This window comes from Natrix helvetica, assembly GCF_964273705.1.
Source record: "Natrix helvetica genome assembly, chromosome: 1".
In the NCBI taxonomy this organism is placed as follows: domain Eukaryota; kingdom Metazoa; phylum Chordata; class Lepidosauria; order Squamata; family Natricidae; genus Natrix; species Natrix helvetica.
Window position 1 is genome coordinate 285,244,406 of NC_138548.1, and position 11,071 is coordinate 285,255,476.

The window sequence follows — 11,071 nt, forward strand, 5'->3', positions numbered from 1 at the left end:
GGGTAATAACATCAGATGTGGGATACTGAGAAACACCTCTCATTTGGAAATTCAGTCAATGTCATAAATAACTCTTTTAATATAATCTAAAAGGCTTGCTTCTTCTAGTGTTAAGTATTGGAAAGGATTAAACCAAACCAAAAAGGAAGTGACAGATTTTATTGTTTTTGTTATTTTAGAGACCAAGGATTCTTCAGTATGAAATGTTCCATCTGTTCTTTTGCACGCATGTTGAATAGGGCAGAATACTCTTGTTTAGTTTGCTTTGCTTAGCTTTTACTTCTCCTCCAGAACATATTTACTCAAAAGATAGCCTAATCTTTCCCCAGAAATGTATCTTTCTTCAACACAAATGAAAGCCAAAATGAGCTCTTTTCCATTGAAGAATTGAGAAGTCTCTATGTGTTTTTCTCCCCAACACAGTCTGTATTTCTTAGCACATGATTATCTCTCTGTGTAATGTGTGAAAAGAACAAATTGAAATCATTTGCTTTGTGATTCTTGTAGAAAACGGATAGCCTTCCAGAAGAGGCGTGAACATGTAAGTATGGTGAGCCATGCCTGCAAATTATATGTTAGATGAGCACTCCTTAATCTATTGCCACCATCCTTGATCCTTTCCTGTGCTCAGATGGAACAAGAGGAGCTGTAGGTATGCCAGGAGGGTATCAGACATAGAAAGGCAATAAGGTGACTCTGAGTTCAAAGTGGGTGAATGGGAAAGAACCTTTTTTTCCTTCTAGAATTTAACAGTGATTTTCACTTGCCTGCCAGCAGTGCTTAGAAGAGAACAAATAGAAATAAAACTCTTGCAGAGTTCTTTTTCCAGTTGTAATAAAGTCAGCAAATCAGATAACAGAATAACGGAGTTGGGAGGGATCTTGGAGGTCTTCTAGTTCAACTCCCTGCTCAAGCAAGAAACCCTATATCTGTAACCCTATAGACAAATGGTTGTCCAATTTCTTTCTAAAAATCTTTAGCGCTGGAGCACCCACAACTTCTGGAGACAAATCGTTCCACTGATTAATTGTTCAAACTGTCAGGAAATTTCTCTTCAGTTCTAGTTTGCTTCTCTCCTCGCTTAGTTTCCATTCATTATTTCTTGTCCTGCCTTCAGGTGCCTTGAAGAATAGGTTGACTCACGCTTTTTGGTGGCAGCCCTTTAGATATTGGAATATTGATCATATCACTTTTAGTCCTTGTGAAATGTGGGAATGCATTTAATGTATGGTGGAAGGGCTATGGATGCAGTGAAAGGGGCAAAGAAAAAGTAAGATGAGGTCAAGATTTGGATTTTTTTTAGTCTATTTTAGGATGTACACAAATGTTTTCTGTTTTTTTTCCCCACCTGTAAATATCAAGGAACTGCATAACTAAAATTTGTGGACACAATCAAGGGCGGTTCTGGGAAAGAAACAAAGGGATTGGGGTCCATCTCCTGGAGATATATCTTCAAAATTAAACAAGATGGGCTTGGTTAATATTTTGATGAGAAATCCCATGGCAATTACAATAATAGAGTATCCAAGTAGGTGCCATCAGTGCCAATGAATGTGGAGTTTGCTCCCTATTAATATACAGTACCTTACTCTGCCAGTTTTAGTGGAGGGTGTGGTTTTCTCCTTGATAGTTCCTTGATTAAGGGTTTTGTTTCCTGCTTGATTGTTTACTCAGTGTTTAATCCCTGATTATCTGGTTATTGGCTGCTGTGGAGAAGCTGTGTTCTTATATTTTTCTTAGGATTTTTTATTGTCTCCTTTGAATGGTGTGTAAATAAAGTTTATTTCCGTGTGACTGTTCGTGGTTGATTTGTCTGAGTGCCAGGCTTCCAGGAATTCTCTAGCATTTTTTAATTTGACTAGACCTAGGATGCCCACAGTTTCCCAGTTGAAATTATGGTTGAGTCTGTCTACGTTTTGTGATATTAATAAGTTTTCCAGGGCGCTGCTCTGGAGAGTCCAAAGAAGGGTTAAACACAGCCAATCTGCCCAGAACTGAATTGAAACTTTAAGCCACGCCTCTGGTGCTGACTCTCCTCAGATTTTTTCAATTCAGCTAGCCCAGTAGACGCGCTTTAAGATTTTCTCCAGTTCTAAGATTGATTCCTTGGACTCTCCAGAGGAAGAATAATTTTTTAAAACAGTATATTTAAGGATTTTTAGAGCAGGCTGGTGAGTTTAAATTTAAGTTTGTTTTTTTCCCTTTTTAATTGGGTTTTTCTCACCCTTTCGGCTCTCCTGGAGTCCGGGGCTTTGCTCTGGCTCCTAGAAGCCGCAGGCAGCTGTTGGGGGAAGCGCGTGGGTCGGAGTGCCGACGCCAGCGCTGTTGGGGCACCCCTACTGGGGGCCGATTCCCACTGGAAGCCCTCCGTTGCAATTTGTGCTTCTAGCAAGTCAAATTGCTGCGTGGGCTTCCAGGGCAGCCATTTTGGCTTCTTCCCTCTTTAAATTTGGCGCGCAAAGCTCCGGTGCGTTCCGGCCGCCATTTTGGATTGCGCAATCTTCCGGCTTTACTTTTAAAAGTTTTTTGCCACAGCTGCCTGGTGCCTGGCTCTTTGCAGGAGCCGTGTGGAGTCAGACTTGCCCGGTGTGACCGGCGACCTGGGCCCCAATCCAAGCAAGTGATAGCGGCGTGGGATCGTGGCCTGCTGGGTCGCCTCCTTTACTCTCCTGCAGGCGCTGGGAGCGAATTCTGCTCGCGCCTAAAAGATTCCAAGCTACTTCAGGCCTTGCAGTTTCTCTGTCTCCTCAGGAGCATCGTGCTGCGGTGGGCTTTCTGGAGGTGGTGAGTGGTGGTTTTCCCATCCCCCTACTGTCCCAACCAGTGATTGTTACCATGGCAGATCAGGCCCCTGAGACTTCTGAGGGTGTCTCTTCCAGAGCCCCTGTAAGACAGGCCGGGAAAGCTGCCAGGGAGGCCATTAGAGGGAGTAAGCCTTACTCCAGGCATGGCCCCAAGCAGGGCTCAGGCCTAGACAAAGATGCATTAAGGCGACAGAAGGCCTTAGAAAAACAGTCTTCCAAAGCCCAACAGCAGGCCCAATCTTCCCTTTCGGTGTCTCCTGGGGAGCCCTCCAGGAAAATTCCTCCAGCCCAGGGAGGCCCCATTTCTGATAGTGAAGAGGAAGGGGATTCCTTGGCCATGGCAACTTCTCCAGGCCATTCCATGGCAGATCAGGCTTATCTCTTTGCCTGTCCCTCTGATATGGAGGAGGGACCAGCTCCAATGGGGCCCTTAGCCCCTCAACAGCCGATCCCCGGGCCCACTCAAGGGGTTCGCCCCATTGAGGACCAAGGGCCTAACCTATCCACTGAAATGCAGGAAATAATTAACAGGGCCATTTCCCAGGGCATTGAGGCAGGCATGCGAAAAGGTGGCAAGCGCACTCGCAAGACCCACCATTTGCAACCCCAGGAGGATTCCAGAGAGATGACTCCTAGCCTTCCACCTCCGTCCCTGCATTCTTCAGTGGCCTCCAATGAGTCAGACTGGGAGGAAGAAGAGGAATTTCTTCCTAGGCAGGAAGCTGAATTCTCTGGGGATGAGGCAAGCCCCGCCAAAAAGCCGGCCTTTTCAGGCTTATTTAATTTGGATAATTTCAAAACCATTTTAGATAAGGCTAAGATCTCAACTCACATGGGGTCCACCCCCCCAGCTCAGGTGGTTGTAGACCCTGATGATCTATCTGGGGATCTCTTTGAGGAACCCATTTCGGTCCAGGAAATAGTTCCTGTACCCAAGATGTTCCTCAATTTAGTTCAAAGACAGTGGGCGCAGCCAGCTACCATGGCTACCCCCAGCAGCCATGACAAGAAGCTATATACGGTGGATGCCAGCCTGGAGGAGCTGCTCAAGCTCCCTCCTATCGATCCCCCTGTAGCGGCTCTTACCTCCTCTTCTGTGCTCCCTCCTGACCTGTTGGAGGGGCTCAAGGCTGAGGACAAGAGAACCGAAACTGTTTGTCACAAGACCCATCAGGCAGCTGCATGGGCCATTAAGTCCTCCGCTTCAGCCTCCTTTTTCTCCAGGGCGGCTCTCCTGTGGCTGAGGCAGTTGTTGAGGAAGATACCTGCCAAGGACGTTAAAGTCAGGCAGGATATCAATAAAATCATGGCAGCCACAGAATACACTGCTGATGCCACTCTGAATGCTGCTAAGTTTGCCTCGCGTGCCCTAGTGTCTAATGTTACTTCCAGACGCCTCCTGTGGCTTAGGCACTGGAATGTGGATATGCGCTCCAAATGGAAGCTTGTTACTGCCCCCTTTAAAGGGGACAAGCTGTTTGGTGAGGTCCTTGATCCAGTCCTTGTGGAAAACAAGGACAAAAAGAAAGTGATGCCATCAGTCACCAAAAAGCCTGATCGTAAAGGTCCTGGCTCTTACAGGAGGCAGGCCTTTCGGAACAATGAGCCCTCCACCAGCTCCGCCCCCTATCATCGGGCGTATCCCCAGCAGGGTGAGCGGTCTCAGGACCGTCAATCCTTTCGAGACAGAGGTCGCCAGCAGCCCTTCTCCAAGCGGCCATTTCGGGGGGGGGCTCCGGCTCCCGACCCTTTAGGAGGTATAAATGACCATCACAGGTCAGCTCCCATAGGAGGGCGGTTGCAGTTGTTCCACGCCAAATGGGAGCAGACCACGTCAGACCAGTGGGTTCTTCAAACGGTCCGCATGGGTCTCACTTTAGAATTCTGGTCCCCCCCTCCCCGCCACTTCATCCGGTGTCCAGTTCCCTCAGGGTTAGTCAAAAGATCCCTCATGGAACAGGAGATAAGGCACCTCAAGGAGATCAGGGCCATAGAACCTGTCCCAGCAGGCCAGGAAGGAAGAGGGTTTTACTCCATCCTGTTTCTGGTCCCCAAAAACTCAGGAGGGTGGAGGGGGATATTAGATCTAAAGAGGTTCAATCACCACGTGACATATCGCAGGTTCAAGATGCAGTCCCTCCAGTCCATCTTGGGGTGCATCAGGCCAGGCAATATACTAACGTCCATAGACCTCAAAGAGGCCTACCTCCACATCCCTATCCGCAAAGCCCACCGCAAGTTCCTGAGGTTCTCTTACGCGGGCCTCCATTACCAGTACCGGGCAATGCCATTCGGCCTGTCATCGGCGCCCAGGACATTCACAAAGGTTCTCGCAGCCGTGGCGGCTTTTCTACGGTCACGTCCGGTCAGACTCCACTGTTACCTAGACAATGTTCTCATTCTGTCATCATCGCATCAACAAGCTGTCAGCGACCTAGAACACACCATGCAGGCGCTCCGGGACCACGGGTTCACCATCAACCTGGAAAAAAGTCATCTCGTTCCCACGACCAGACTGAAGCATCTAGGGGCCGTCATCGACACCACCTCGTGCATGGTATCCCTGTCCCCGGAAAGGGTGGCCAGCCTTCGGGAGATGGTCGTTCAGGTGCAGCAGTCACGTCTAGTCAAGGTGGTTCAGCTCTCACAGCTCCTCGGCAAGATGATCTCGTGCCTGTCAATCGTGCCTTGGGCGAGACTTCACTCCCGTCCCCTACAGTGGCTCCTGCTTCCATATCAAAGAACAAACGAAAGCAGCTCAACAAGACTGATTCCAGTTCCAGCAGAGGTACGTCGCTCTCTAAAGTGGTGGTTGTCTCCGGCCCTGTTAAAGGGGTCGCCATTCAAGGAGCCAGTCAGGCTCACCATCACAACGGATGCCAGCCTGTTCGGTTGGGGGGCCCACTGCAACAACCAGCTCGCACAGGGCAGGTGGTCCCCTTCCGAAGCCGCTCACAGCATCAACTGGCTGGAGCTGAGGGCAGTCAGGCTTGCGCTGAAGCGCTTCCAGAGCACCGTTCAGGGCCACCACGTGCGCATCATGACAGACAATGTCGCCACCAAGGCGCACATCAATCGACAGGGGGGAACGCGCTCCAGATCCCTGATGAAGGAGGCGGAGCTCTTGGGTCGATGGGCGGAGAGGTATCTCCTTTCTCTTCAGGCGGAGCACATCTCGGGCACGAGCAACACCCAGGCTGACTGGCTGAGCAGATCCACAGTCGACCACTCGGAGTGGCGTCTACATCCGCTGCTGTTCCAGCAACTGTCCCAGAGGTTCGGCCTCCCGCTGGTGGACCTGTTCGCCACCGCGGCCAACGCGCATCTTCCGCGGTTCTTCACAAGGTTCCACGACCCGAGGGCGGAAGGAGTCAACGCGCTGCACGGCCCGTGGCCGAAAGGTCTGCTTTACGCTTTTCCCCCGCTACCTCTTCTTCCCAGAGTCATCAGGAAGATCCTAGCAGAGGAGGCGGAGGTGCTGCTGGTAGCACCGTACTGGCCCAGGAGAACCTGGTTTGCAGACTTGGTGAGTCTTTCGATCACACCACCGTGGCGGATTCCTCCACAGGACATCTCTCTCAGCCAGGGGGCCCTTCAACATCCAGAACCCCAGTGGCTGCAGCTGGCCGTCTGGCACTTGAGAGGGATCTCCTAAGCAGAGGCAAGTTGTCAGACAAGGTGATTGGCACCATCCAAGCGTCACGACGGCAGTCCACGATGCGCATCTACGACGCCACTTGGAAATCCTTCGCCAGCTGGTGCACGGCTCATGGTACGTCTGCGCCCCTTGCTTCGGTTCCTGTCATCCTGGACTTCCTGCAGGAAGGTTTGGACAAGGGCCTGGCTCCTAACACCCTGAGGCGCCAGGCGGCAGCCCTGTCAACCATCCTCTCAGTTGAGGGCTACGCATCTCTTGGCCGGAATCCGACCATCCGCAGTTTCCTCAGGGGAGCGACCAACCTGAGAACCCCAGATCACAGATACCCATCTTGGGATCTCAATGTAGTGTTGCAGTCCCTCATCGGGCCCCCGTTTGAGCCCATTAAGACGGCCAGTCTCAGACACCTCACATTCAAGACGGTTTTTCTGGTCGCTATCACGTCTGCTCGTCGCATATCGGAACTGGCTGCCTTGTCAGTCAGAGAGGACTTGTGTCTCATTCGTAACGACAGAGTAATCCTGAGGCTGGACCCTTCCTTCATTCCGAAGGTCAATTCCTGGTTTCATCGGGCGCAGGAGGTGGTCCTTCCGGATTTTTGTCCGCATCCTCGGCACCCGAGGGAAAAGCGCTGGCACATGCTGGATGTGCGCAGGACTATTCGCAGATACATCAAGCGCACGGCCAGTTTTCGGAAATCCGAATCTCTATTCGTCTCTTTCAACCAGCTTCTCAAGGCAAGAAGGTCTCTTCATCTACCATCGGCGGATGGCTGCGAGCCTGCATTGCGCTTGCCCACGTTTTACAGTCCGTTCCTGTGCCTCGCAATATCACAGCACATTCGACTAGAAGCGCCGCCACCACAGCTGCCTGGTCTACACAGGCACCGATTGAAGAGATCTGCAAGGCGGCCACCTGGACTTCTCTGTCTCCATTTGTCCGAAATTACAAACTGGACAGTTTTGCATCGGCGGAAGGGGCCTTTGGGAGGCGTGTTCTTCAGGGCATCCATACCAGCGGAGCGACCCTGATGGCTGAGCCTTCCCGCCCTAGTGACAGTTAGCTTGGGCATGTCCCTTCTTTGGACTCTCCAGAGCAGCGCCCTGGAAAATGACCATTGTCTTACCTGAAGGGTCCTTTTCAGGGCGCTGCAACGGAAAGTCCACCCCGCCCTGGGGTCTATTCTCCGCTGGTGTTTGTGAAGTCACAGTGTTGTTTGTTGTTTCTGTTATTGTTGTTGGACTATTTTTGACTTGTTCCATATTAGACTTCCAGTTGAAGTTTCAGCGCGCAACTGTTCCACGTCTTCATTGAATAAATCTGAGGAGAGTCAGCACCAGAGGCGTGGCTTAAAGTTTCAATTCAGTTCTGGGCAGATTGTCTGTGTTTAACCCTTCTTTGGACTCTCCGTTGCAGCGCCCTGAAAAGGACCCTTCAGGTAAGACAATGGTCATTTTCATTGTGTCTTCTGAATGCTAGTTGGTGTTCATGGATGTACTCTGCTATTATTCTGCCTGCCTGCCTGCCTGCCTGCCTGCCTGCCCTACATAATGTGACTATTGTATTTGTTTTGGAGGGCTTTAGCTGGTTTGTGTTGGCCAAACTGGGCAGTCATCCAGACAAAAAAGTCCAAAAGAAGGCAGTGTCTAACTTTCTTTTTCATTCCCCAAAGATTGTACCATGTATATGAAACCACCTTGATTGAAAGGAGAAGCAGCAATGGCAAATTGTGGGGTTGTCAGGAAATCTGCATGACTAATTATATGGAGTTGAGCTGGAGCTGATCTCAGTTTTACCTTGTCTTTAGTTATGTTTACTAATGTATGGTTGTAATGTAGTAGAGTGGTAATTAATTTAATCAATGTCTTAGCATTGTAGACATCCTGTTTACATGAGGTATTTATAAATTAGATCTCTTCTTAGTCAGCTGACCTCCAGATATTTTTGACTTCTAATGCCCCATTAATGCCCAACTTTGATTCCGTACATGAAGGGCATTGAGCTGTTGTAGGTTGTGTCATAGAAATTCTCTGAACTCTGATCACCATAGCTTTGAACTTGAAAACCTACTGATTTCATCAAGTTCTGCCTCTTGTTATTTTTAGCTTTTTTTAAAAGGTTTTCCGGTGCTTTCCATTTTAGGTAACTTCAATCGGAGATGAAAAAGAGAAATTTTCTTTTCTGGATTTGCTGAATATCCAAATCTCTTTGAAACACTTCTTTTAATTACCTCCTTTTTGAGAAGACCTGACAAACTCTCATTTCAGGGCAAAATGATTGCCAGAATCTAAAGTAGAGCAACTAAGGGTTTTTTAAGAATTTCAAGAATACCATTTATTTTCTCTCACTCCCCCACCACTGTGCTTTTCCTAATTTTATCTTTTGTCTCCTCTCTGCAGTGGCTTTATCATTCAACGTGAAGAATGGAAGTACATTAATTAGAAAATAATTATTCATTTATATTTTTTAAACAACAAAACCAAATGTCAGAGATTGAATTTAATTTATAACTATTTTTACGGATGACTTTTAAAGCTAAGAAACTGTGCGCTTCAAGTAACCAGGATATGGGCTTGATAGAAGAATACAACTTGTATCATTAAATGAATGATCTGGATGTCTGAAGAGATCGCTCAGAAGACGCATGTGCAAAGACAAAAAGTTGGCTTTGTTTACTGAAAATTTTTTACATTGCTGTTTCTCCTTCGTTTCTTCTCTTCCTCGACACTTAAGAGTTATATTTTTAAAGGAACACCTCATCCCTTCCCTCCTGATATTTTTTTTTAAATCAACTTTTTATTTTCAAGAAGGGACATCCTTTGTCTCTCTTTATGTCCAGCACATTCAAAATTGTGTTGTCTCTGGATTGGCTTTCTGTCTCATCCTTCCTCTTTTTATTAATAAAAGATAAAAGTTTTTGACTGGAAAAAGCAGATTTGTGTGTGTAAAAACAAGTGCACTATTTCTCCACCACACCTGAATATTGCTGATAATTTGGCAAAGTTCTGATCTCATATGGATTATGCTCATGCATTTATGTTTGCCTTTTTTAATTTTGAGACAATCAGGTTCTCAGGTTCCTCAGATTTTCATGGAAAGTTTCTGGAATCTCACTGTATTCCTCTAATTTGTTAATGCTTAGCCGGACTAAGAGTTGTTCTTGTATAAGTCCTAGATATGGAAATGATTCTTAGTCATCCCATCACCTCCAGAGTGCCTCTCCCACTCTATCCCCATGTAGGTTTCCAATTTCATATTCTCACAGGCGTCTCAAAAATGTTTGAAGAGTGGAATACAGGAAGTCAAGGGATATCTATTCAAAAGAGCATCTACATTCTGCATAAGAAGCAACTAGATTCTGCAATTTCTATAAAATAAAGTCATGTGTGTGTGTTTTTCCTACCCAACTCTTCTTTTATTCAATCCTGTCTTGTACTAGAAGCGAGACTTGACAGCATTGTAGGAATTCTGGTAGGAAATTCCAACTTGATTATTCCAGGTAAAGGAGATTACTCTTGCAGCCTAATCAAGAAAATCACTGAAAAGGTTCTTCCTTCACCACTACCTTTATCATGACAACACAGAACTTTGCGGTGTTGGGGCAAGTTATAATTAACTGACCTTGAAAACTGTTATTATTTTGGGCTCATTACTTTCTAGGGTCTCAACATTTTTTTTTTACATTGTGGCAAACAAAACTGGATGCGGTATTCCAAGTGTGGCCTTACCAAGGCATTATAAAGTGGTATTAACACTCTTACTATGGAAGGCAGCCCATTCAAATGGATGCAGCTTGCTCCTGAAGGTCATGTATGGGACGTTCTGTGAAAACTGTTCTTTATGTCTGCATAAAAAACATAAAGACATCTCTGATGTCTGCAATGGCCAAAAAGAAAGGCAGCATCTCCATCACGCTTGCCTTCTGATTGTACGCACAATCAAATGAAAGCATGTCAGGAATAATGACATCATTAGCAATTACTGAGCAAAATACTACAGCAGCATCTTTCCGCAACTGCAGTTTGTTCAAAGGAGAGGATATTCTGGCAGCCTGTGCGTTGCTAGAATGTGAAAGGGTCAATCATCCACTTCAGCAGAAGAGTGCTTCATTAATTGGTTACTTTTTTATTTTGCAAAAGCTTATAATTAAAATCATTTTAGTTTGTTATCAGTGATTATATATTCAGTGTTCACAATTAACAGACCATAGACTATGATTGGTATAGAAACATGAGAGCCTATCATCAATTAGAAGTATGTTTTAAAGACTTCTTTGCTTATCTTAACTTGCTCAATAACTATTCTAAAGATTATGTTAAGGATACTCCTAAAGAAAGCATGGATACACGTCTGCAGATCAAAATCTAATACTCTACTAAGCTTTTCTTGGGGAAAAAAACATGCTACCTATGCCATCCAGTTTAAAAAGTTGATCTTTCTGGAAATAAGGATGTCTCCCCTGTAAAATACTGTGCCCCATCCTGATGTCTGCCAGATGACTCCCAGAATCCCCAGAACATTTCTCCATCTTAGTAATTCTTGGCTCAGTTGAAGCCCAAACATCTTAGATTGCCATGATTAAGAAACACTGTTTTAAAGAGTAACATCA

The 11,071-nt window shown here is 46.7% G+C and overlaps 1 protein-coding gene across 2 annotated transcripts in view; it reads left to right on the forward strand.

The window, feature by feature from the left end:
• The window catches only part of TCOF1 (treacle ribosome biogenesis factor 1), a 56,516-nt gene extending 47,124 nt beyond the window's left edge, over positions 1–9,392 (forward strand). For both annotated transcript variants that reach the window (XM_081936996.1, XM_081936997.1), the window contains exons 18-19: positions 508–541; positions 8,862–9,392. In XM_081936996.1, coding sequence (XP_081793122.1) covers positions 508–537 — 30 coding nt within the window. In that variant the 3' untranslated portion in view covers positions 538–541; positions 8,862–9,392. The remainder of the gene's footprint in view (positions 1–507; positions 542–8,861) is intronic.
• Positions 9,393–11,071: the final 1,679 nt, after the last annotated feature.